The following is a 27,664-nucleotide window of genomic DNA, read 5'->3' on the forward strand; positions in this document are numbered from 1 at the left end:
TCAGAGAGAAGAGTAGGAACGTTAGAGTTAGCTCCCGGTGTTAGCACTAGCCGGGTCGGCTAGAGCCCGCCAGGCTGCCCGCCTGGCTCACGGGCTGCTCAAGCTCCGGACATTAACCCATCCCGGTGTTTCCTCCGCAGCCTCCACTTCACCCAGCTTCACTCAGCTGCCCGATAAACCCGCTGCTTCTTCCCACATTAACCTGAACGACAAACCAGGGCTCGGTGCTCCGGTTGGATTCAAACAGAGAGCCGGGGCTAGTTGGGAAGCTAGCGGAGGCTAACTGGCTGTGCTTCCCTCCGGTCATGCTGCGGCTAACGCCTCGCCAGCTGCTCCCAGCTAGCTCCGGATTGTTATTGATGTTAAAGTGGGAGAGGCAGCGGATCTGTGGGGCAGCTAAGGGAAGTGGAGCCTGAGGAGGAAGCACCGGTTAGTTCCGGTTTCGTTCCGCTCTCTGCCATTTCATTTCGAAAATATGCGCTGCCATTGCTCACTGGCTGTAGCCTTTTATAGGGAGGGAGGGCCAAGGGCTCCGGGGGGGGGGGAATTCACATGAACGTACATGAATGCGCAGCCGGACCGGCTTATAAACAATGGGCTGGAGATCAACACAGAGAGAGGGTGTGTGACGTCATGCTATACTCCAGATGAAATTACAACTCTAGTTCTTCACATAGCAATTTTTTAATTCCTTCGATCTAGAAATGATGAATTTCACTTATTGCTCCTTTAACTTTTGGTGTGATTTCCTTCAAAAACATGGGGATCAAAAGGCAATGAGCAACTTGGTAAGAAGTGCCCCATGGGGCGTCGGTGGCTTAGTGGGTAGAGCAGGCACCCCATGTACAAGGCTGTTGCCGCAGCTGTACCCTTTGCTGCATGTCTCCCCCCCCCTCGTCTACATCTCCTGTCCATTAAAAGGCAAAATGCCTCAAAAAATATCTCAAAAAAAACAAACAATAAAAAAAGAAGTGGCCCACAAATAGGGGAAAAAATGAATGAGAAAATTATTTAAAAAACAGGGAAAATGAAAAAAGCCAGGGAAAAAATAAGTTTTAAATAAAATTTGATTCAAATTTAATTAAAATTAAAAATAAATGTATAATGCTAATTATTATTATTATTATTATTATTATTATTATTATTATTATTATTATTATCATTATTATTATTACATTTTAAAATAATGTTACATAATTATTATAATTTTTTAAATCTTTCTTTACTAATTTTCTTGTGTTTAATTTTCTATTTTTACTAATTTCTTGCTAATTTTTTGGGTCATTTCTTCTTACATAGAGGACTGGGTGGGCATCTCTGGCACTGCCCTAAATTGGTTGGAGTCCTATCTAGAAGACAGGAAGTACTTTGTTGAAATTGGTAACTGTGTCTCAGACCACATGGCCTTGACCTGTGGGGTGCCCCAAGGGTCAGTCCTGGGACCCCTTCTGTTCAATCTCTACATGCTGCCTTTAGGCCAGTTAATACAAAGTAATAATGTGTCCTACCACAATTATGCAGACGACAATCAGATCTATGTCTCACTGACAGCAGGTGAATATGGGCCAGTGGATTCACTCTGTCACTGCATCCAACAGGTCAGTGTGTGGATGCAAAACAACTTTCTCCAGCTAAATTCAGACAAGACTGAAGTCATTGTATTTGGTCCACAGAAACAAAGAGAAAGTGTCAGCAGTCACCTCCAGCCTCTCTCTCTAAAACCTACAAATCAGGTTAGAAATCTCAGGGTAATAATGGACTCAGACTTGAACTTTAACAGCCACATCAAATCAATAACATCAGCAGCTTTTTACCATCTAAAAAACATTGCCAAAATCAAAGGTATAGTGTCTAAACCTGACTTGGAGAGACTGATCCATGCATTTGTCTCTAGTAGGTTAGACTACTGTAACGGCCTGCTCACTGGCCTCTCCAAACGGGCCGTAAGACAGCTGCAGTACATCCAGAATGCTGCTGCTCGGGTCCTGACCAGAACCAGGAAGTACGAGCACATTAGTCCTGTGCTCAGGTCTCTACACTGGCTTCCTGTGGCTCAGAGAATAGACTTTAAAGCAGCTCTGCTTGTGTACAAGTCTCTCCACGGCCTAGCACCAAAGTACATCTCTGACATGTTAGTGCCATATGAACCATCTCGGACTCTGAGGACCTCAGGGACCTGCCTCCTGCTGGTGCCCAGAGTCAGGACTAAACATGGGGAATCAGGATTCCAGTTTTATACAGCTAAAATCTGGAACAGTCTTTCTGAAGATGTGAGACAGGCCTCTACTCTGACAATGTTCAAATCTAGGCTCAAAACAGCTCTATTTCACTGTGCACATGACTGAAAGGATCTTATCTGCACTCTTCTCTTTTAAAGTTCATTTTATAATGATTATTTATGTTTTTATTTTGTATTGTGATTTTAATGCATTTTCTTGTTCTGTAAAGCACTTTGAATTACTTTGTGTACGAATTGTGCTCTACAAATAAACTTGCCTTGCCTTGCCTTGCCTTGCCTTGCCTACATTGGTCATTGCCTTCTTCTTCCCATGTTTTTAAAAGAAATTAATTAGCTGAGGTTTCAACGAATTTTCTTCCCCAGAAGATGAATCCATGTGACTTTGATGATCCTCTGACTTTTTCTGTGGTGCCACAGTCAGGTTGACATTTGTGTTTTTGAGCATAATGTCCCAACAGCTATCAGATGGACTGTAATAAGAAGTGGTACGCACATCCATCCATCATTTTGTCACTTGTCCAGCAGTTTTGTTTAGAGGTCAACTAATTTATCGGTTTGGCCAGTTGATCAATAGGACATTTTACAGCCTTAACCAGTTATTGACAGAACTTGCCTCCGATAGTGGCCTCTGGCTGTGTAGCCTTTCACTGTCACGCAGGGACATAACGCAGGCCCCTGAATTGAATCGAATCAAAAACTATCGTAGCAGACTTTGTGATATCAGCAAATATTGTATCGCTGTCCAAAGAATCAGTGTTAAATCGTATCCTGATAAAACTTTTGATTTACACCCCACAGAAAAGTTACTGAATGTAATGTGTTGCAACAGTGGAGCTAGTAATCGGTAACCTATTACATGTCAAGAATAATTTTCCCAACCCTGCTCACAAAACATGCTTTTGGCCAGAATTTACAAATCCATACGCTAATTATGACAAAACAACATTTTATATCCAAAAGGTCAAAGGTCAACTTCACTGTGACATCATAACATTCTCCAAAACGCTTTTCTGGCCATTTTTCAAAGCCATGCAGATACCACAGATTTTCTGGGCTGCCGGGGTAAAGATGTGTGTAAGGCATCCATGTTTTGGAATATGTGGCTTCTTTCTGCAACATCCATGTTTGAAGCACTGTGAACTGTCATGGCTACATATGAGTCTGGACAGACAAGGATATGAACTGTAACTTGGCTGGTAGGCGGAGGGATACAACTATGAGGCGTTACGTCTAGTCAAATATTGTTTTCAGTGGTTTTAGATTGTTTTGTTGATGTTTATTTATTGCCTATTGTTGTTCCTGTCCGCTAGTGTCCATGTTTTTACGTCTGATGACCCCCTTAAAAACGTCTACGATGCATCTACTTACAGTATATCTACTGTGACATGTGCTCATTATATCCAATAGTATTTCCAAATGTTCAATCTTTAAGAACTAGTACATATACTCTCAATGACAGAGCAGACATCAGGTGTGTTGTTAGGATTTATTACATTCATAGAACAGTGAATACCTGGAGTGTTACAAGGTGCATGTCAATCAGTACAGTAGTCACCTAAAATATCATCACATATAGGTTATTAAAAGGTATGTCCACATCACAAAACACATGCTGAATAATTCATTGTACTTCTTGCTGCCTCTGACCCTCTGGTTGGCAGACTCGTACATGAAGTGCGTCTCTGTTTATGTTAACAGAGCGCCATCTTGTGGATAAATAAGGAAGTCCACAGAGACAGATAGGAATCCTTGACTGTGACTATATGGTTGGTATAGTTGTTCCTATAAGAGATGGATATTGTTAAAAGACAGAGGATGAAACAAAGGTTGAGCTAGATATGCTTGATGAAAATGTTCATCTGATTCCCTGCTTTAAGTACCTGCATTATAATATATTTTCCATTACTAATAACCTCCATGTTCTCCCTGACTACCCTGCCTAACGTGAACCCATGAGAGACCGCAGCCAGCCGAGGTGGCGAGACACTTTCTGGAAGATGTACCCTTTGTTGCAGTCAGCCCCTGGAGGCTGGCTGACCACCCCAGTAAGGAAGAACACCTCCCTGTACAGGGTGAGTAAGGGGCTGCCGGAGCTCATGGTGCAGTCAGCGTTGGTCCGGGGAGTAGTGCAGCCCATTTTATTGGTCATCAGGTTGGGGTGAGTCTCCAGACACTGTGGCAGGCGGTTGTACGCCAGTTGGTTAAGCTTTAGCTGGCCCTGGAAAGCAGCTGCCGGATTTGATTCTTTCCAGCCGGTGACAATGGCCGGGAACTCTCCGTTCATCAGGATGCTCTCCGCAAAGTCTCTTTCTGGCACACAGGCAGCAACCACATCCTTCATAAACCTGATGCGATCACGGAGCTCAATCACAGCCAGGTCATTTTCTGGGCTACCTGACACGTAGCGCGGGTGGATGTGAACTAGTTTCACGTACAGCACCTGCTCTCCAGGGTCATGGCTGATGGTGCGCTTGCCTGAGGAGGTGCAGGTAAGACAAGACATTTGGGATGATGGCATTGCTCAAGCTCATGCACACATGCTGACATGTTGCGCTGCAATGACTGGTTGAACAACAAGTTAATTGACAACTATTTTGATAGTCGAGTAGTCATTTCAGTAATCTCTGGGCAATAATGCTGAACATTTTCTGGCTGCAGCTTCTTAATGTGAACATTTAAAGCTTGTCTGTAGAAACTGAATATTTTCTGATTTTGGACTGATGATTGGGCAAAACAAGACATGTAAAGGTCCACTGTGTAGGACTTAGGAGGATATATGGGCAGAAGTGAAATATAGTGAGTATGTTTTATTTGGTGTCTAATCACCTGAAAATAAGAATTGTTTGTTTTTTTTTGTTACATTAGAATGAGCCGTTTATATCTACGTAGGGAGCTGGCCCTTGTTTATCGAGATCTAGTTTCTGTAGTAGCCCAGAACAGACAAACCAAACACTGGCTCTAGACAGCTTTTCGCATTTACGTGTTGGTCACCTTAGTTAGAAGCTGCTCTGCGATGCAAATTTACAAATCCTAGGATAGCGAAGGAATGCCCTGCTCTTCACTCCCTTCGATTGGCTAGTACTCATTGCCGTCCTTGGTTGAATTGGTTAGGATTAGACATGGTGGTTAGGGTTAGGGTTCTTTTACCAGTTTAAATTACGGGGTCCACTAGTTTTGGAGAGGAAGAGACCTCTGCGGATAATTTGGCTCACTGTAAAAACCCTCTGAACGTTTGAATCTTAGGTTATCAGAGAAAAAAAAATGAGCACACATTAGCAGGTGCTAGGCAAACGGCCTGGCTCTGAAATGCCAAACAGCGTCAAAGAAACAATGATTTGTAACGTGACACTGCTTAATTCAGTGTTTGAAAAGGTGAGCAAATATTAAGATATAAGAGAACAAGGGTGAGCACACATAGCAGGCCCTAGACGTACAGCCTGTCGATGACAAGCCGAACAGCATAGAAGAAACACTTATTTGTAACGTGGTTTTACTAGTTTGAATCACCTGTTCTATTTGTTTTGGAGAGGAAGAAGGTCACCGAAGGGATTATATAATCTGGAGAAGTTTCAGATGGTTGAAATCTGCAACCCTCACCATTAGACACCACTAAGGGCTTGTTCCAATACCCCCCCTTAGCCCTACCCCTTGCCCCTATCCCTACATTTGCGCGTTCCCGCGAGGGGTAGTGGTGTCCCAATTCCTTTTTGCGTATAGGGGTAGGGGGCATAACGAGGGGTAGTGGGTATGAAACTAGCCCTTCGGAGCGAGGGATTTCAGATGCTGACTTGCCAGCGAGGGGTAGACGTCGCCATGGCTACCACCGAGCAAGAGACGGGGAAAAAAGTTCATACACAGCTAATGTTACTGTCATCAGGTTGCTTGTTAGCTAGCTAGCTAGCTTGTTCGCACTATCTGGCATCTGTCATCTGTCCTGTTCTGCAAAGTTGTCAGATTTTTCACATTACGATAACACGCCAGCTAGTATAACGATGCTGCCTCGTAATGTTAGCTGGTTAACTACCTAGCAAGCTATCAGAAGTCCCCTGTCGTCTGTCGTTCATCAAACGAAGCATGATGAATACAGCAAATGCGATAGGTAGGATGAACTCAACCAGAGACTCCATTGTAGATACTGGTTGTAAATGTAGATGGCTCGCAGCTTCCTGTTTAAAATAGTTACGTATGCGTGAACATAACCGACGCGGTGACGTAATGAGTGGTGTGCCAATTCCTAGGGAAAGATTTCAACCCCTACCCCTTGTTGCTTCATTTCGAGGGCCAAGGGGTAGTGGGCAAGGGCTAGGGGTAGGGCTAATGGCTAAGGGGTAGTGGACAAGGGGGGGTATTGGGATTGGGCCTAAATCTCCCTAAATCTTACAAACTGCTCCTTTAAAGACATCAAATTAAGCTCTACGAAATTACAACATGCATTTTTCACTATTTTCTGACATTTTATGGCAATTAATGGATTAATTTGAGAAAATAATCAGCATCTTAATTGGTAGAAATAATTGTTAGATGCAGGATTGACATGTGGACCTTTTGTAAACTGTGATCATTTGTCACTGACGTCTCTGACTTTCATAGCATTTAACATTCAAAAACAGTGTAGTAGAATAGCCTTTCTCTTAACCTGTGCTGTGTTTATGCTTAAAAGAGGCATTAACAGTGTTTTTTGAAATAATTCATTATACAAATATTTAAGTTATGTTTTTAAAACATCTACTGTGATTTGGTTTCAGTGCAGCTCAGTCCAAAATATTTCGGAGCTCAGAAACAGAAGAGATGAACTTTGACATGTATAATCTCCACATTGTATACAGTTTTCTGAATTAAAAAAAATGGCATTGTATGTATTTTGTAGGGTACAGCCCTTTTTTGAAGATATTTGGCATTTTTAAGTGAAATTTGTTTGGGGATGATGGGTGTTATTTCATACTGTGCGATGTCCTATTTCAGTTGATTTTTGTTTGTATATAACTGTTGCAGCATTAAATGTTGCTTCATTTATTAGCAGTATAGAATATTTCTAGCAGTAACAGTAGTGACGGAATGGTTATGTGTTTTGTCTACTTACCGACAGCCACCTGGAAGGAGTTGTATTTGTTGGCACACTGAGCTGAAGTCAGGACCAGGTTCTCCTTCAGAATGACGCCGCTACAGTAACCTTCGGACTCTGTGCTCTTCAGAAGAGCCTGAGAACAACACAATGGCGAGCAGCCGTAAGACTCTGGTTTATCGTGACCTGTGATCTCTCATAGTTTGAGTGTTCCTACCTGCCAGGGACACTCCAAAGAAGAACAGGTAAGTCCTTCAAAGTTGCTGCGAACATTGCTGGACAGTCTGTCATCCCACCGACTCAGAGTGTGCACCTTACCACAGGGGTACGTGACTGAGGGAAGAAAGGTAGATGGTTTTCAAAACATTATTTCTCCTGCTGAAATCACATCTAGTCATCTTTTTTTGCAATGTACTGTTAGAAGTTTTTTATTATTAAAAGAGGAAAAAAAAGGGTTGGGGCTAGCTAAGGATCGGTTCAGATTTAGGTGAGGAGAAAACACATAGACAGTGAAACAGTTCCCACATGAAACTGCTCACAACAAGGTCTGTGGATTATCTTGAGTAACCAGGTCATGATTTCTGGAAAGAGACATTGCTGTTGAGTATTTTAAATGTATTATTTGGGGCGCTTTAGGCACCACAAGCTGAGTGCCATCTAGTTCCATTATATTTGAGAGAAGGCAGGTATCTCTATGGCTGATATCGCCAACACTCAGCAACTCAAACAAAAACTATCTAGACTGATAGAAAGCACTACAGGTAAGAGAAACGGTATGTATTTTTGATTTCGGGTTGAACTGTCCCTTTAACTCTAAGCCCAACCCACTGTCTACTGAGATGGTTAACTTGACAGATACCTCTGCTACGCCTAACTATAACCTAATCTAGATACTACCTCAAACTGCAGTGTCAACCTGCCAAGGTGCAGTGATGTACAAAAATCCATTTTAAGCTGAGATGCAGGACTTTATGTTTCTAAGTTGGAGAAGAAGGAGATTTTAGCAGGAATGCTAATGTGGGTTGTTGATCAAATTCTGTGGCTTTTGTGTTGCGTCGCAGGCTGTTGTCTGGCTCAGTGAGACAGTCAGCGCTGATGTACGTGCAAGGATTTGATTTCATTTTGCAATTACTGTACACCTGTGTACCACAACTATTTTATTTTATATCTCATATACCTTATCATTTATCTTCTGCCTTAGAGTCTCATTTTTTCTTGATTTTCTTTTTATGCATATTTGCATATTTAACCTGAGATTTCCAATGACTGCTTCTTGGTAATTGTTGTGCTCATGACAATGAATAACTTGAAATGCATTTTAATTCCAGCTGGATTCAAACACTGGAAACAGACGTACCTGCAGGCAAACACTTTTCCCTGTCCGTGTTGCTGAGCTTCCATCCGTGGGCGCAGGAGCACTCGTAGGACGTGTAGCCTGGTTTACAGAACTGGGAGCAGCCTTTGTTCTTTTCCAGCGTGCACAGAGTCTCATCTGCACCGTGGACACACAGGGGTAAGGTTGCAGCACTCACATGCCAAATAACAAGTGGATTAATGTTGGCCATCACGCACAACTTGCGGATGCCTCCTCCTCACCTTTTTCACAGTGGACCCCTGAGAAACCCGACTTGCAGACGCAGTCGTAGCCTCCCACGCTGTCCGAACACATGGCTCCATTCTTGCAGGGTTTCTCTGCACACTGGTCTCCATCTAAACACAAACAGTAAGTCTGTGAGAAGATCAATTGTACTGCTAATGACTGTGCAGTGATGGAAAAGCACTTTAATGCAGCACTTACCAATGTAGACAGACCAGAAAATATCCTGCGGGAGAAAATATGCATGATAAGTGAACAGTTGAAGCTGCATGAGGTCATTCACACAGTGCATTCATGACAAAATGCAGGCTGAGATCAAGACAAAACAAAGAGGCACAGAGGAGGGAGTAACTCACAGTGCGGTACGAGTCCTGGAAGATCTTTCTAGCCTCCTCGTAGTTGCACACTTTCTCCATGCAAACCTGCTCCAGGCTGGGAGGGTTACCGCCGCCAACGTTCCTCTTCTGACGGGCGATCACCGAGCTCGCCCGCTGCTTGTCCAGGAACACTGGAGGAACAGTTAATGTCTCAGCTGGCTCATGACTGACCTTTACCTGTTCAAGACTTGAAGCTGTGCAGATCTTGTGTCATTAGCAATACCAGTTTTTAAGAGATTCTAAAATAGTGACATATAGTAGCTATTAATTGCCAGAAAAATAATCAACTGTAAAGTGTATGTTTTCTTAAGTGTAAAATGACCCGAAAATAAAAAAAATCTTTGTGTTTTTGTTTGTATCTACACCTCTGCGGATAATTTGGATCCTGGTTAAAACCTCCCTAACAATAAACACTGAAGGAATCCTGACCGGGAATTTACACTTGGCTCATGGGAGAGGTTTCAGCTGGTTGTAATCTACAATCCTCACCACTAGATGGCACTAAAACCTACACACTGCTCCTTTAAAGGTGCTGTCAGCAATTCAAATACAATACTTTTTGTCAAATTTGGCTAATATCTCCTCACAAACAGCTCGCTGTCTGTTCTGTGTGTGCGCTGAATAAACTCTGATGTTCATACACTGCCTTTTTCTGTAAATGGGAAACAAACAAAGTGGCTCGAACCAAGCTACACGACACTATTCCAACACCAACAGAAGCGTTCATGCTCATGCTCATGCACAGGACAGGGGAAAGGCCTTGGATGTATAAAAACAGTGGTAGTGGGAACAGAGAGGTAAATCGCGTGCTAACTTGCTGAACTTCCGGAACTTTGTCAACAATTGTTCTCCAGAATCGCTGTCTCACTCTTCAGGTCATTGTCAAGTAAGAATGCTGAATGTTTTTTAGTTTCTGCTTTCAAATGTGATTATTTGATGCTTTATCTGTTTTTTTTTTTCATTGTTAACTAAATCATTTCATAAACCAAAAAATAAATCGAGAGAATATCAGGCAGATTAAATATCGTTCATTCTTTTGTGGAAATAAAGAGTAGCATGTATTTTTTCAGACGCATTGAGCTGTAATTCCCACGTCACTTCCTGAGAGCGTCCTTGCTGGTTGGGGACACGTAACCATGGTAACCCGAGCCCACCTCAAATCTGTCTGCAGTTTTAAAATAACTTAAAAATACATCACACCTAGCAAAGTGAAATCTTATATTTACACTGAAATTGTGGCGTTATAGAAATTACTGAGTTGTCTATGTCGCTGTCCTCCATTGTCTGTCATGAACATTGTTGTCTGCCACATTGCATTGTGGGACATGTACAGTATGCAGGCACAGTGCTCCGGGTTTTTGCATACCATAATATGTTACTAGAAATAGTGCACAAGTCTTATACGACTGGATTCATACTAAGGTTTCAGACATACTTTAACAGAATCTTAAGTATAAACATCTTGAAGATGCTACCTAAGAACAGGTTGTACCTTTAAACTGGGCAGAAACAAGCAAATGTGCAACCAATGAACAGAACTAAACTAACCCAGATGTGCAGCATCTCATCCGCTGAGAATAAAGCTCCTATTTGATAACGCCACCACCCTGAAGGTCTTTAAAACAGCAAAGAGACTCTGTCATGTCATGTAATCAGCTTGACCTCCTTTTAATTCCTCATTTCTCTTTTGTGTCTCTAGAGCTCAGACTACACCATCGTCGACCTCTACAGACCCATCTGGTTCTCACCTGACTCGGGGGTCTGAACGGCTGCCGCGGCCCACGCCAGCAGACACAGCAGAGCAGCAGATGTGGTCCAGGAGTTCATGGTGACACCGACGCCCGAGCTGAGTTGAGTTATTGGTGCAGTGGGGAACAGTGTGTTCTCCTGCAAACAAGATGAGCAGGTTAAAGACAGGATGCACGGGAAAATCAGAAAGAGACAATGAGATGTAGAAGCTCACTGTAGCATTGGCACCGCCCAGGGTTCATTAATGTTTTACTGGAAGATGATGGCAGCATCTATAGCGCTCACAAATATGCTCTAGTCATTAATAAACGATAGATGACTGCATTCATCAGATAAGACAATAATGCTGGAGAAACAGTGGGGCAAATGAATCAGTCAAAACTAATCATGGATTGAAGGAGGAAATCTTATAATTATCCTCCTGAGACTTGAACTTTTGTTTGGTGTGCATTTTTAATTTCTCCTAGCTGTTTGAGATCTTTGGTTATTGATTATTGGTCCATCTCTGCTCTCCATAATCAATAGCTCACTGGTTTCTGGTCGTGTCCCGTCCCATTTCAAGCAAGTGGTTGTTCAGCCGCTTCTCAAAAAGCCCAATCTGGACCCCCCCCGCTGTTCTTAGTAACTACCGGCCCATTTCCAAGTTGCCCTTTGTATCTAAGATTCTAGAAAAAGCAGTTGCAAACCAGTTAGTGACAGCGTTGAACACTTACAATATCTTAGATAAATTTCAGTCCGGTTATCGTCAGTTACATTCCACAGAAACTGCTCTTCTCAGGGTCTCCAGTGACATCATGATGGCCTCTGATGCCGGTAAATCCACTATCCTGGTTCTGCTTGATCTCAGTGCAGCCTTTGACACTGTTGATCACCACATCCTTTTAGACAGGCTGAGGGACAGGGTACGCATCTCAGGGACCGCCCTCCATTGGTTTAAATCCTATCTGTCTGATCGATCCTTTTCTGTGGCTGTTGGCCCTCATAAATCAGAGTTTACCCCCCTTTCTTGTGGGGTGCCCCAAGGTTCAGTGCTTGGGCCTATCCTCTTTACGCTATACATGCTCCCTCTCAGAGATGTTATCAGCAATTTTGAAGGTATCTCATACCATATGTATGCAGATGACCTCCAGTTATATTTTTCTTTTAAGCCTGATAGGACCGATGGAATTGACTCACTGTACGATTTTATGAATGTAATTAAGGACTGGATGGCTACTAACTTCCTTCAGTTGAATACAGCTAAAACTGAGATTTTAATTATTGTACCTGACGCCTCAGCAGTGGCCAGCTGCTTAGGGTCCCTCAGTGCAAATGTGCGCCCCAAGTTGAGAAACCTTGGGGTCACATTTGATCAGGCCATGCTCTTCGATGACCACATCAAGACTGTCACTCGCTCCCGCTTTTTCTACCTCAAAAACATTTCCAAACTCAGATCCATGTTAACTTATTCCGAGCTAGAAATGATCATCCATGCTTTTATTTCCTCACGTCTAGATTACTGTAATTCTCTTTTCACCTGTCTCAGTAAAACTTCATTAGACCGCCTCCAACTAGTCCAGAACGCTGCCGCCAGGCTTCTGTCCAGATCTCAGAAGTTGACTCACATCACTCCAGTCCTGGCATCCTTACACTGGCTCCCTGTTAATTTCAGGATCCAGCACAAGATTTTAACCATCATTTACAGAGCCCTCCATGGTCAAGCACCTGCATACTTGACAGACCTGGTGTCCTTTCACTGTCCTGTCAGGTCACTGTGGTCCGCTGAAGGCCACCTACTTACTGTCCCTCACACAAGATTAAAGACGAAAGGTGATTGCACCAAAATGGTGGAATGCACTACCTCATGAGCTGAGAGCGGCCTCTTCCATGGACATTTTTAAAAAGCAGTTAAAAACACATCTGTTTAGGCTTGCGTTCCATTAATTGTCCATTGTATCATCTCTGTATTTCACTGCACTTTACTTATTTGTTTTTGTGTATTTTGCATTGTTTCTGTTGTTGTATTTTTTGTATTTTATCTTGTGAAGCACTTTGTGAGTCCTCTCTGTGAGAAGTGCTATATAAATAAAATTTATTTACTTACTTACTTACTTACCCAATGTCAGCTGGGATAGGCTCCAGCCCCCCCGCGACCCTCAAGAGGATAAGCGGTTAGAAAATGGATGGATGGAAGTTTCAACCGGAAAATCTGATCAGGTTTTGTCCACTTTTGTGTCGGGATCAGCTGCACACTGACTTGGCAGAGATGGCTGCCATCTTGTTTTTACATGGATTAGTGTACTGTGCTCTTGCTACCACTGGGTGGCACAAAAAGCGTCCACAAACGAGGACAACAGGTCTGAGTTAAGCAGAATGAAGTATGAGGTCATGTAAACCCAAAATGTGATGTCGTCATAACCTCCTGAGAGGACACAGGGTGAGTTTACTTGACCATATACGTCATTCTACTTAACTCAGACCTGTTGTCCTCGTTCATGGACACTTTTCTTTATGCCATCTAGTGGTAGTAAGAGCACAATACACTAATCCAAAAAAACAAGATGGCAGCCATCTCTGCCAAGTCAGTTTGCAGCTGATCCCGACACAAAAGTGGACAAGGTCCAAAACCTGATCACACTTTATGATTGGAACTTGTTTATGATTAATATTTTTTGTAGTTTGATATGGCAACACATTGCGACTTTATTGTTGTATTGTTTGAGGACATTGGGACTTAATTATCATTGACAATGTTTAGTTTTATATACTTATCGGGTCCTACTGATCCCAAATAGCTAGGAGAAATAAATACCAAACAAAAAGTCGGGTCTCAGGAGGATATGAGGACGCAGGGTCTCAGGAGGTCATTGTCAGCTCAGGATATTTTTAAAAACATGCATGCAGCCATGTTTTAGCTGTTGCTACATGATCATGTGATACACTCATATAAAATGCAGAGCTTGTATGTTTACTGTAGTAACATGACTATGCACATCAATAATTCAGTTTGATTATTAAGCATGAGATTTTTTGTAAACTCAAATCAAACCTTCCTCTCCTGAAGAAATCTAATACTGTACAATGTTGTAAATGCGACTAAACCCGTCTTATTCTCATGTTTTGTTTGCATGTTTAATAATTAATGAAGCTCCAGTAAATGACCTCATGCTGTTTTATCCTGACTGAGTCATTGTTGTGCTGCTGCCATGTTGGTTCGGCCTTATTATCTGTTTACACATTGTAAACAAACACTGAATGCGTTTTAAATGATATAATTCACGTTTACAGCTCTGACAGTCAGCTCAGCAGGGTACAGTGTGTTTATCTGAGAACCTGCGCTTTGTGTGTGCGTAGCTTCTTAGCAGCCTGATAGCATTTAGCTCATGTGATGTTATAAAACAAAAGCAGGTGCCAGACTAAGTGTAAGACATATTCTGTTCTGCACAAACAGTCCGGACTCTGCTTCTCTACAAGCTGCTGCTGCAATATTACATGTGCAAGAATACCATTTTGACATACCCGTCTGTTTTCAGGGCGGGTCCTACATGTTTCTGCGTAACGGTGCCAAACAGCAACATTGACAGCAGTGATGCTCGGTACCTACCGTCCCGGACTGGATCACGGTACCGGCCCGGTCTGGTCCCTGTCGCTGCTCGCTGGTCCTAAAACACACCGCAGCCTCCTGCACGGATCGGGCCTATTGATCCCGAATAACGGATGATGACCACATCCAAGAAGCCTGCTCGCTGTTTACTGCCGATGGTGAGTGTAATGACAGAGAGCAGCCACTGGAGGGCGGTGTAAGACAGAGCTGGCTGATTGTGCAGTACAGTGGGTTCCCTGCACGACCTGTGTGCAAGATAGGGACACTTTCACTTTGATACTAAGAGCCTGCAAGACAGATGTCATGTTACATGTGTGTCTTGTGGTACTTGAGCACCAGCAGGCCTCTGTGTTGTCAGTTGTATTACCTTTTAGTGTTTTACTAATGGGTTTATCTTATATATGATTTTGTTTGTTTGTTTGTTTATTGTTTGGATCCAAATATTTTATTTGTTTGTGTCAATAAAATAACTAACTTACTATCTAGGATTTAGGGGCATCTATTGGCAAACATGGTACAGAATATTCACAACTATGTTTTCATTCATTTACCTGAAAAATCATGTTTCTTGTTTGTTAGTTTTTTACCGTACAGACATGGGTACAGCGTTTATTCCTATGAAAGTTGCTCAGTGCCACATGAAACCAAAATGGTTCAACTGTCATGTATGAAATTACCTGACTGATCTGCTGTCGACTACTTTTGGCTAACTTGCCGCTAACCTGAATAGGGGGCGTCACGGTGCTGCAGTGGTTAGCGTTGTCACCTCACAGCAAGACAGGGGTTTCAAACCTGGGTGGGGGAGCCCCTCTGTGTGGAGTTTGCATGCTCTCCCCATGTCAGTGTGGGTTTTCTCTGGGTACTCCAGCTTCCTCCCACAGTCCAAAAATATGCAGGTGAAGTTAATTGGTGACTATTCAATTCCCCATAGGTGTGAATGTGAGTGTGAATGGTTGTCTGTCTCTATGTGTCAGCCCTGTGATAGTCTGGCAGCCTGTCCAGGGTGTACTCTGCCTCTCACCCAATGTCAGCTGGGATAGGCTCCAGCCCCCCCACAACCCCAACAGGATAAGCGGTTACGCAAAATGAATGAATGGATGAATAACTAATAATAGGGATAAAATAATTCAGTCAAGCAACTCTTGTAGACTTTCCAAATTTTATCGGACAGAATGGATCAAATCCTGATAGTGGAAGAAAAATGTATCTACTGATTTACAGACATCTCTTCTGCCTTGTAAGTTAATGGGAAAAAGTCTTTTCAGGCCGCAGGGCATCAGGTGACAGAACAGGAATATGTAATTACGCTCTTTGGCCACTGTAGATATTAGCTTCAAAGCCTGGCACATTTCCTATGGACCTGACATGAAGCCAAAAAAGCTCTGTTTCCGCAATATGAAATTACCCAGATTATCAGCACTGCTTCCATATCACTGGGCCCATAGAGCAAGTGTACTAGATACTTCCATTACTTCCAGTTTAGCGCTTAGCTAACTTGGATGGTTTTAAAAAAAAGATTTAATCTTGCAAGTCTGCTACACTTTCCAAATGTTATTAGACAAAATGGATCAAATCCTGTTAGTAAAACAAGCTATTTTGTGGGGGATATGACACTCAAAAAAGTCTCATTCCCAAAGTAATTCAATGGGAAAGAGTCTTTTTGCACTTCTTGGGGGCCTGATCTACATACAGAGCCGGTCCTCTGCCACAGAGTCCACCATTTTGTTCTACAAGAGCCCAGAACAGACAAAAAACTCTGGCTCTAGATAGGGCCATTTGGGTTTTCCACTGTAGTTCTCCTACATGCTTCACAAATGGGAGAAGTTCTCCAACCTCGCCACTAAATCCTACACACTGGACCTCTAAAATAATACATAGTAAATTGAAATATACATACATTGGCCTATTTTTTCCCTGGATATTTTCAGGCTCTATAAATCTGTCTAATGGAACAATCTGATAAGGAAAAGACACTCTTTGGTTGGACTGCTCATGACTTTTATCAACATAATAGGCAAAAAAGTAATTAATTAATTTTTAGCCTGGGTTTAGCATGTTCATATATTTGTGCATGTACAGATGACACACTTAGGCATATGCACACATGCATTTAAAAAACACAAAGGTTTAGGGCTATCACTGCTGTTTTCCTCAGCAGTGTGATCAGAATCAGGGACTCCTCCGACGTGCACACTTGATCAAACAAAATGGGATGCTATCTGCTGTGATCAATAGGAGAGGCTTAACTGCAAACAAACACACGAGTCTAGACAACAGCAAACAGCCAACGACCAGAATGAGGCTCTACACAAATCAGCTAAAGCAGACAAGTGAAAATCAAAGAGGACAGAAGGATTAGATGGAAACTGTTGAGAAACTGAGGGCAGAGAGGCTGTGAAGTTTTTGGCACATTGAAGAACAGTCTTACAGATACATATCTACAATGAAAAAATAAAAGCTGGAAGATTTATAAAAACGTTTAGTTCGCTCAGGAGGAGTTATGAGCCTTTAGAGCTGTTGCATTTTTGATGTCAAACTTTGTGATGTGCGATTCTTGTACAGCGATGATCAAACACACAATGATAAGAGCTGCTGAAACTAGGCCATCAGGGCTATGCTTTCAAAACGCAAAGTCCCTCCTCAGTGGCCTTATTTCAATGGGACTGTTTGTGAGAGCAATGTAATTTGCAGACAGAGCCGTGGGGCTTTAGTCTCAGCTGCAGCCGTGTTAAATGTCTCCATTTCCCAAGTCTAATAACGGAGGTATTATAAGAGCCTGCTCAGACCAGCTGGTCCCTGGTGCTGGACAGGGGCAGGAGCTGGACTGCCCAGTCCAGGGAGACTCACCCAGGGGTGGGGAGAGTGGAAGGAGAGCCTGTCCTGACAGGCAGAGCTGCAGCTAGATGTGTAAATGATTAAGATGTTGGTAATTTCCCTGGTGATCGTGGTCTGAGGTGAAAACCAAAAGTTGCTGTTGAGCAGACTCACGTGTTAATACATGTGCAACGATATGTGTAGAGTACGGGAGCATGCATCGTGTTTGCATACACTGGAGTGCATATCTCCCCCAGTCATCCATCTCTTTCTCTCCGTTATGTTTTATTCAACATGCCCCTCTTGTATTGTCTCTCTCACTCACTTTCTCTCTCTCTCCCTTGCTCCTATGTCTTCCCACTCCTCTCATTATTCTTTGAGTGCCAGCTCTGGAGCAGGAAAGAAAGAGTGACGCTGCGCTCACGTGTGACCTCACTGACCCATTCCTCTTCAAATCCAGGGTCCAATTTAACAGACGCGCTAAACAAACAGCCATCACAGAGGCCATTTATAATTAATGTCACCTGCTTCTTGACAACTTTGTGATGGATACAGGCAAGAGACGAAATCCCTGGGACTCCCTGCATGTTGGAATCTTGATTATTCTCCTTGTATCTTATTACATCCTCCTCTGCTTTTCATCCCTTCTTTTTCTACTGAAATATCTCAGCAACTATAGGAGGAATTTCCATTAGATTTTGTGCAGACATTGACGATCCCCAGATAATGAATTGTATTAACTTTGTTGATCCCCTGACTTTTCATCCAGCGCCATCGTCAGGTCAAATGTATGACCAGATACTCAAACTAATCACATCAGCCTTAGATGTATTTTGTGTTTTGTGCTAATTAGCAGATGTTAGTGTGGCAGAGTGGGCTCTCTCTTCTGTTTTTTTCTGCCCATCATCCTCAGGCTGCATGGGGTGATTCCCCGGAGCCCTAATTACTGGGCGGCGCTGGTGAGTGCTGTATCAGGCAGGTGGTGCCCACTACTTGGATGAGCATTTCCTACCTGGCTTCCATGTCAGTGGCAAGGCTATTAAATGAAAACTGGGACAAGGTCTATGATGCCATGGGAGCTATGCGGTAATGACACATGTGCAATGTAACTGGAGCTGCGATGTTGGAGTGCTAGAAATGAATGGTGTCTGCTCAGGTGCTCTCACACCTACGGGCAATTCAGAGTCACCAATTGACCTAGCCTGCATGTTTTTGGATGGTGGGAGGAAGCTGGAGTACCTGGAGAGAACCCACGCTGACACGGGGAACATGCAAGCTCCGCACAGAGGGGCTCCCCTCCCTAAGGTTCGAACCTCCCACCCCCGGCTCGAACCAGGAACCCTTGCTGTGAGGCGATATTGCTAACCACTGCACCACCGTGCCGTCATGTATGGTGATTATAACTCAAATTTTATTTTGCGTAAAGCATGACCCAACGCCAGCCGTGTGCGCCTCAAGGAATCAAATCATCCCCATGTTCTATGATAGCGTACCAGCTATTGAGTCTTCCGTGCAGACCAGGTTTAAGTGTGCATGTGTTGTACCTCAGTGATGGGACATTGTCTTTATTTAATAGCCTTGGTCAGTGGCATGGTCTGCAGTTCGGCGTGGCTGGTTCAGATGCTGTGTCTCTTTGTGTTTGGGTTCCAACCAATTGTAAGCAGAGCCAGCTCGTCCTCCGATAGTAAATACGGAGTGATACTGTCTGCCACAAGCCTTTGCTTATGCAGTTTTGGTGTTTGTGGAGTGAGCGAGGCACGGTCTGGTGGCTCTCACCCTCCTGCTGTTGCAGAGAAGCTGTGTCTGTGCTTTCTGGTAATTGTTTGCCAGGCTGTGCATCAAGGTGGTGGCCTGTTCTATACTCCAGGCCTCCACTTCCTTGCTGTGTCTCCACACCTTTATGTGGTCTGTGCTGTTGTCTCTCGGTGTCCACACTCTATGCTCCTGTCCTTGTTTTTAACATTGAGTGGTTTTACTTTCATTGTTTTTGTTTGTTTGGTTTTTGTACCGCCACTGATTCTGCTCTGCGGCTTTGTCAACGCTTTAGCAGAGTGGTGAAACAGGCCATTAGGACACTGGGAGTGTGACTGGTTTCCCTGTGAGGATACGAACAGTGTGTGTTTTCTTTCTTTGTCTTTCTTTTGCTGAGGTTGTTGAGTTTTGGGGTTCTTTTCAGTTTGTTGGTTTGTTTGTTTGCAGGAGTTTTTTCTTCCTTTTTGTGCTTCTTGTGTGTGTTATTGTCATTATTAGTGGTGTTTCATTTGTTTGTATTGTTGATTTATTTCTTGGTTTCTCTGTTTAGTTGACTGTGTGAGTGTTAGACCCAAGTTTTAAAGACTGTAAGTCACTGTTGGTCATGACAATATATACATATTACATATTTTTTCTCAGTAACTGTAACTGACTACAAGTGCATTTTTTTGTAATGTAATTACATGTAACTAATTACATGGACCCAGTTACTCCCCAACACTGTAATGTCATTCAGTCCTTCAGTCTACTCTATTTGAGTGTTTGTACTTTGAGTTTTTAGTTTTGCTGATGTCCCATTCACTAACATGGAGGGGGCAGGCTTTATGACCTATACTGCAGCCAGCCACCAGGGGGCGATCAAGATGTTTTGGCTTCACTCATAAAGAGCTGTCATGTTATCCAGCTTTAAATACAGTCTATGTTGTTCCTCTGTAGACCCTTTTACTGTTAGTAAACAGTTTGACATTTTTGGGTGGGTGGGGCTTAGCTGGAGGCAAAACAAATCTCCACAGACATTAGCCAGCGCTAGCTAGCAAGTTCTGTTGGCTTGTTTTAGACAATGGAGGAAGATGATACAAGTAGTGCATCCAGAAAGACTCATTTTAAGTGCCAGAGCACACTTGTAGAACACACTGTTCGTAATTTCAGAGTGCTGTCTGAATTTACCGTTCAGTTATCCACAGTGCCGCACTGTTGGAGTGGCGGAGCGCACTCTCTGGGCACTCTAGCTGTCTGGGGTCATCCCTATGTTTCCAGGGTTCTATGTTTCCCGGGTTCAATGTTCCCCGCTTACACAAAAAGGGTTCTATGTTGCCCGCTCAACCAAGCGGGAAACATAGAACCCTTTTTGTGTAAGCGGGGAACATAGAACCTTTTTTGCAGGGTTAAGTGGGGAACATAGAACCCTGGAAACATAGATACTCTCCCATAGAAATATAACTCTCCGTTTAGTGTACTGTAGATCGTCAGACTTAATTTATGAACACACCGTGTCAGGTCTCTCACTTTTTTACTTGAGTTTTACTTGAAAAAGTTTTACTTAAAAAACTAAACACTGACTAATGTGACCAGACTGGCCAACCCGTATGTTCTCACTCAGTGGATGGATGATCTGACTAGACTGTGGGATACTTGGCTTTGTGGTTGATTACTATGCCAATATTATAAAAGACTTGAACGGTTTCTTCCAGTTTGTTTTGCTATCTAAGCTCTTTAGCTATGGCGCTAAAAAGTTAGCGTTATGGAGAGATCCAATATTCCTCTTAATACTTCCCCAGTTTCTGATGAGGTGCACATGATAATAACGTCATTCATCCCTTCAACAGCACATGCTTTTTCCCCTAACCTGATATGGTAGCCTATGTGAGCATTTTGATGATCGCCTCCGCCCAGTCCTTTCATTTTATCGCATTTAACCATAGTTGTGTTTTGTTTTTTTTTTGTTGACGAGTAGTGGTAGCTGGTACGCGATTAAATTTAAGTTTGTGACAAAATTACATCATTGTAATGTCGGCCCTAAAAGGGTCTATATGTTGTCAATTTTACTGTGTTACATCCAGATATTTAGCAAATCACGTATGGAAGCATCACAAACCTCAAACCATGTGAGTACACATTTTCAAATCCACATGGATCAGCTTTGTTCTGCTTAGTAACTAACTATAAATGTCAACATACAGAACGACAAATATTTCTGTGGCGTTTGAGGCAATAACACGAGTCTGATTTTGCACGTTTGTGCTTGTCCACATGTGATTGTACAGGGGGTCCGCTCATAATTCCGACATCCCATTATTCCGACATCCCATTGTTCCGAAAATGACCCATTGTTCCGAAATCTCAGTGTTTCGACATCTCATTGTTCCGACCATATTAAACCCATTGTTACGAAGTCCCGTTGTTCCGAAATCTCATTTTTCATTGTTACAAAATAACTGTTTCATGGTTAAGGTCTGGTTAGGTTTAGGCACAAGAACTACTTGGTTAAGGTTAGGAAAAGATCATGGTTTGGGTTAAAATTATAACTTTCAACATCGTTTCTACTTCCTCAAAACAGGGTGACCGTTGTCGTCATGGCAACAGTAAACAACACGGTCTCTTGCTGTTTTCCCTTGCTGCTTGCCTTTTCAGCTTTTTGCATTGCAACATTGAGATTTCGGAACAACGGGACTTCGGAACAATGGGTTTAATATGGTCGAACCAATGGGATGTCGAAACATTGAGATTTCGGAACAACGGGACTTCGGAACAATGGGTTTAATATGGTCGAACCAATGGGATGTCGAAACATTGAGATTTCGGAACAATGGGTAATTTTCGGAATAATGGGATGTCGGAATTATGACATGGCACCTTGTACAGCTCAGTGAGGATGTGACAGTGTGAGGTCCCCAGACAATGTGTGTAATGATGATGTAATGGGTTAATAACACGCACACACACACACACACACAGCCACTCAGACACACACAGATGTGCTAATGACCTGCACAGACCTTTCCCACCAGTAACCTCTTTCACATTACTGCAGGAGGTAAGGGTGTCAGGTGGAGGTGTGATAACACTACATAACCAACAGTACATAACAACCACCACCTGCCCTCGTTTGCAAAACCACATTATAGTTACACATCAAAAATACCCTCACACATGTACAGTATCTGTTGTCCTGTACTGAATCCAAAAGCAAACAACAACCCACACACACAACACAATCATGCCTATATGAAAGCGCCAGAAGATTGCCTGTAATCAAGTTTGTGTGACAAGGACCAATGATGATGTTGTATTAAGTACTGGAGAGCAGGCAGGCACTACCCCTGTGGGGGTCTTTCACAGCTACGCTAGCTACTCTTGAAGAATCACCTTCCCTTGTCCCACATTTCTCCGTGATCAATTCATGTCAGCTGGCCATATTTTATTTAACACTTAATCGTGGCGCTGCCCTCCCTGCGTCCCCCACAGCTCATTTGTTCACATGAAGGAGAAAAGAATTAAGGGCACGTGATTGCTCCTTCAGACGGCTCTCACCTACCCTCACTCCTTCACACTGTTCCCTCACTTCCCTTCATCTGATTCAAGTGGCATTCGGCAGAAACAGGTCAGCCATTATTTGGCTGTTTCTGTAATTAATTCTTCCTTTCATACGGTGCCCTCCATCTGTAGTGTGGAGGAGGCTCAAGATGTCATAATTGAAGCTCCAAGCAGGTTTTAAGACGGTCCTGATCCTCTTCTGTGATCTCCTGCGTTGTGACTCATGAGTTTTCTTCCACAAAAACCTCTTTTCGTCTCTTTTTCTCTGTGTAAAACTCTTTAATCTCGTCTGCCCTCGGGTCCTTGTCGCAGCCACATGCGGTACCTTTTAAATAATACACTGTATCTCACTTAGACAGCAGAGCAGAACAGAGTGTGGTTGTGTTTCCTCAGACCGGTGGAGAGGTGGTGTAGGCCTTGATTGTGCTGAAGAGGCACAGAGAGAGCAGAGACACAGCTGACAGCTCCCTAAATGGACGTGATGTCTAATTTCTGCACATAAAGCATCTCCTAAAAGGGGGGTGGTACAGTAGTGTTTGTGTGTGTCAAAGAGAGGACTGACACTGTGAGTCTTGTTGCAAACATAGAGCTGCAAGCATGTAGGCCTACTTGCTTTGTGTCAACACATCTGATAATAATCAGCTAATGGCCACGTCAAACTTCCACATGGGTATCAGAACCAAACATCACTATGATACAATACGGCCAACTCAAGCAGGGCACAGTTTGGATTCAAGTGTATTTCCTGTTGGAATGTTTGTTAATGCAGATCATGGCTTTGTTCAACCACTGCATCTCATGCCCCTGTTTCCTAATTCAACGCTAGCTAGTGTCAGCGACTAAATCAGTTTGATTGCACGGTTGTCTTATGGGCTGTCCTAACTGCCTGTGAGCAACACAGCGCAATGAACTTTTGTCGGACGATCCATCTCTACTTTTATTCTGTCGCTCGCGTTGGAAGGGCAGCAATGGAAGAGGATCAGCTGAGTCACACGGTTTACATGAGGTATTACCCACAGGATACCTCCTTATTTCACTACAAAAACCTGAATAAGTTGGTATCTGGCGAGAGGGAGATCGACAGAGAATTGTGTGGGTTGCTAGCAAGCTAGGTTGTTTGGATGTGGAGATGGTGGTATGATATAGTTTGGAAGCTACAGCAATGGTATCTAGAAGTTAACCACGATAGTATTGTTCATTCATTCATTAATTTTCCACAACCACTTATCCAGTTATGGGTCGTGGGGGGCTGGAGCCTATCCCAGTTGACATTGGGCAAGAGGCGGGGTACACCCTGGACAGGTCACCCGACTATCACAGGGCTGACACATAGAGACAGACAACCATTCACACTCACATTCACACCTACGGGGAATTTAGAGTAGGCTGACCAAACGTCCTCTTTTGCCCGGACATGTCCACTTTTCACGTCCTGTCCGGGGCGTCCGGGGGGGTTTCATAAACTGATGATAATGTCCGGTTTTCCGTGTGTTTGTGTGTGTGTGTGTGTGTGTGTGTGTGTGTGTGTGTGTGAGTGCGGCACGGGCCGCATATTTCTGTCTGAACCCGAACCGAGCCCGACATTATTTAATGACCAAAGCACTGAGTTTGTGTCACACAGTTGTTACGGTTACAGGGTATTTACGGGCGTGCTCAGCGGAGAGGGAGACCTCCGTGTTTGAGACGGGAGTGGGAGGCGGGAGGTCCAACGCTTCCAGCGAGAGGAGAGGGAGACATAAAACAAAATAAGATAAAATAGGAAAAACCTGTCTCCCTCTTTTATTTTATTTTCAGCGTTTAATCAAGGCTGAGGCGGGCGGCTGGAGGTCTGAGACTTCCAGCGAGGAGAGAGGTAGAAACAAACCGCCAATGTGTGTCTGTGTGTGTTATGTTCAGGTGTTGTCACGTAAATAACAGTGCCCAAGCAATAAACAGGACAGACAATTGGACTTTATTTATTTTTACACTACATTTTCACTGGAGGCGTTAGAGGTGTTCCAGGCACGTGTAACTGGTAGGAGGCCCCGGGGCAGACCCAGAGTATACTGGAGGGATTACATATCTCATCTGGCCTGGGAACACCTTGGGGTCCCTCAGGAGGAGCTGGCAAGTGTTGCTGGAGAGAGGGACATCTGGGGTGCTTTGCTTGGCCTAATGATGCGACCTGGCCACGAAAAAGTTGATGAAGATGGATGGATGAATGCTAACATCAGGGAAACATATAATCTTGGTCGCTGATGTTGACCATATTCCTGTTGAAACGTGTTTAGAAGCATTTATTGGGGATGTCATTGTAAGGAGTGTCGCTGTTTCCTGTTACAGTCATTCCCCGGTTGCAATGACGGTGCACAGATGCCAAAATACAAGGACCTGGAAACGCAGACCAGTCAGAGCACACTGGGCTTTTTTGGGAGGGGGGCTTAAACTGACAGGCACGAATGTACGAATATACTCTCAAAAATAGTATAGGGAGATATAGATATATGTAAATATAGAGTATAGGGAAAATAACATGTAAAGATATTATAGTAGAAATCTTAAATACAGTATAAACCTGAAAAAGCGCATAAGAGGATCTGTTTAAGCTTCCTTGTTTTCTTTTTGACATATCTATGCTAACCACAAAACAAAGAAATGAATGATGGCGATTGAGCGCACATACTGAATGTTAGTAGTTCCATATTTCCTTTTTTTCCTGCTCTTTGAGCTACAGTAAGTGAAGTTAACAATATTGCACCAATGCACTTTGAGTGTACAGTCTGTGGTGTAATGGCAACATTAGTATGTATGCCAGTATCTGTATTAAAGTGAATTAGTGATGGATCACTGTCATGCATGAACCATACATCACTAATAGACTTATTTTACACATGATCCATGATGATGAACAGAAAGAAATGCATGGCAAGGAATAGCATATTGTCAATATTTTAGATACCCCCCTCAAATTCCACAAATCATGTTTTCAGGGGAGCTCATGACTTATTAAGAGGAGCCAAGCTGCCCCTGGCTCTCCTGTGGTTTGCACCCTGGAGCTGCTGGAGGAGAATCTAGATGCATATGGTGATCCATTACCTTCTGCAACTCTTGCTAGAGTGGTAACTCAATTTCTACGTTTTCTGGACGACATTCCACTTTTACAGTATTGTGTGTGTTTCTGATTTTTATTAAATGATGCAGTTACTCTGAATATAATGATTGAAATCATGCCATATGATTATGTTGTATAGTATTGTAAGCTTTGTTTAATACTGTTTATATAAGCTAAATGATCATAAGCTAACAAATAATTCCCTCTTGGTTTAATTTGCTCTTGGAGTATAACACTCTCACATACAGACTGTGGAGGCTCAGTACATGGTACTTGAGGCATGATACTTTTTTGTTTGTTTGTTTTTTTTTTTTTTTTCTGAACCATGTGTCATAACCAGTATCAGACAAGTGCTATGAGTTATAACTTGCAGGTCTGCCTTTTAGCTCAAACACCTCTGCTTCAGTGTTATGGTGCGTTTGCACTGGGAATTCGGAATCATGTAAACTTTAGCCCCGTTTCCACCAACCACCATGGTATGGTTCAGTTCAGTTCAATATGCTTTTTTTCCATTTCCACTGTGAAAAGTTGTGGATGGTACCAATGGAACCGCTCTGTACCGTTCCCATGTTTGGTCCCCCCTCTGTTGGGGTACCTAGCACACAGATCTGGTACTAAAAGGTGGAGCTGTGAACACTGCAGTCTGTTGATTGGTCAATAGCGGACGGTCACTCTGCTCAGGGCTGAGTTGTGGCTGGTTTTGAGGCTCATGTAACCACTGTTCATACCATGGCAAGTTTTATTAGCAGACTGTAACTATAAAATGAAGGATGTTTTGCTGCCTGTAATTCACTGGGCCGACTGCAGGCGACTTTTAAGGTGGAACGTTAACTTGTAATGTTACTCCATGCATGAGCTGACGACCTGAATCAATCAACACACCTTAAATATTCCATATTACAACTTTGACCATCACTTTAGCTTATATATGACATACACTTTTAGCAATGAGTGGATCGTCAAGCGTTTGTATATGTTAATTTCGGCCAGGTAATGTGAACGGCATATATTCTCATCTGTTGCGGAGCGTCGTTCCTGTGGGCTATGGCAACACTAAACCCCTGAGCTTGCCTGAGAAGGACTAAATGCACAAACCCGCTATTTTTAAGTATCCCATGGAGAGAGACTCTCACTGCAGCCTGTTTTATTTTGTTCTGAAGATGTTGGCGTGCAGCCTCATTCTGTGGACGATAAAGTAGGTGCAGACTTCCATCATCCCCGCCCACATTTAAGGGTACTGTTTGCGGTGGGAACGCTAGGGTCTAGGTACCATGTCTGAAGGGTTACTTTGGTTCCATACCATTAAGTGTTTGGTGGAAACGGGGCTTTTGAGTCATTTTAGGTTAAATCTGCATCATCCTAAACCTAACCACAGTAACTTCACTTGCCTTAACCTAACCTCCATAAATTTACGTTAATTATGTAACTTTACGTAAAGGACATAACGTCATTTGTGGGGAGCTAATTCGTAGGATATCATATCAACAGTTAAATAAGGATACGTTAGAAGTTGAATAATGTTTTGTTTCGGGGGTTTTTGACCACTGGAGAAACTAAACAAGCAATTTTATGACTTTGCTTTGGACTCTGTCATTATTATTTTTCATTCTGTAGACTATCAAGAGCAAATTAATGAACAGGTCCCGCAACTCCTCTCCTACATTGTGCTGTGTATTCCCTGAACGTTCTCAGCTTCCTTCATTATGGCGGTGAAAGCAATGTACTGTAGCTGAAAATGTTTGGGGAATAAACACATCACATTGGAGAAAAGTTAATTAATTTGATTTTTATAGACCTGCATCAGTTATGCTTGTGTTCACAATGCGCCGCAAATTTCCTTTGTAGAATCAGAAATTAGATTTTTCA

The 27,664-nt window shown here is 43.0% G+C and overlaps 1 protein-coding gene across 2 annotated transcripts; it reads right to left on the minus strand.

Moving 5' to 3' along the window:
- Positions 1-3,711: 3,711 nt before the first annotated feature.
- Positions 3,712-14,792, minus strand: proza (protein Z, vitamin K-dependent plasma glycoprotein a). 2 transcript variants are annotated; one of them, XM_033643750.2, is made up of 9 exons: positions 14,608-14,792; positions 11,024-11,162; positions 9,255-9,406; positions 9,100-9,124; positions 8,898-9,011; positions 8,659-8,793; positions 7,519-7,634; positions 7,320-7,437; positions 3,712-4,714 (listed from the first exon to the last, which is right to left on the minus strand). In XM_033643750.2, exons 2-9 carry the CDS (start codon positions 11,100-11,102, stop codon positions 4,179-4,181), a joined length of 1,275 nt encoding a protein of 424 aa, XP_033499641.1. In that variant the 5' UTR covers positions 11,103-11,162; positions 14,608-14,792; the 3' UTR covers positions 3,712-4,178. The 2 variants fall into 2 exon arrangements, with proteins under 2 accessions (XP_033499641.1, XP_078017730.1); XM_078161604.1 differs by having other exon boundaries at positions 11,024-11,159; positions 14,608-14,746.
- Between the last annotated feature and the right edge of the window lie 12,872 nt (positions 14,793-27,664).

This window comes from Epinephelus lanceolatus, chromosome 18, assembly GCF_041903045.1.
Source record: "Epinephelus lanceolatus isolate andai-2023 chromosome 18, ASM4190304v1, whole genome shotgun sequence".
NCBI lineage: Eukaryota > Metazoa > Chordata > Actinopteri > Perciformes > Serranidae > Epinephelus > Epinephelus lanceolatus.

Excerpts from the sequence above, each read along its gene's own strand:
- proza (XM_033643750.2), bottom strand. The coding sequence starts at position 11,102 with ATGAACTCCTGGACCACATCTGCTGCTCTGCTGTGTCTGCTGGCGTGG. Across the intron at positions 9,407-11,023 it reads CGTTCAGACCCCCGAGTCAG|TGTTCCTGGACAAGCAGCGG; the intron begins GTGAGAACCAGA and ends CTGTTCCTCCAG. Across the intron at positions 7,635-8,658 it reads GGAAAAGTGTTTGCCTGCAG|TCACGTACCCCTGTGGTAAG; the intron begins GTACGTCTGTTT and ends TTCTTCCCTCAG.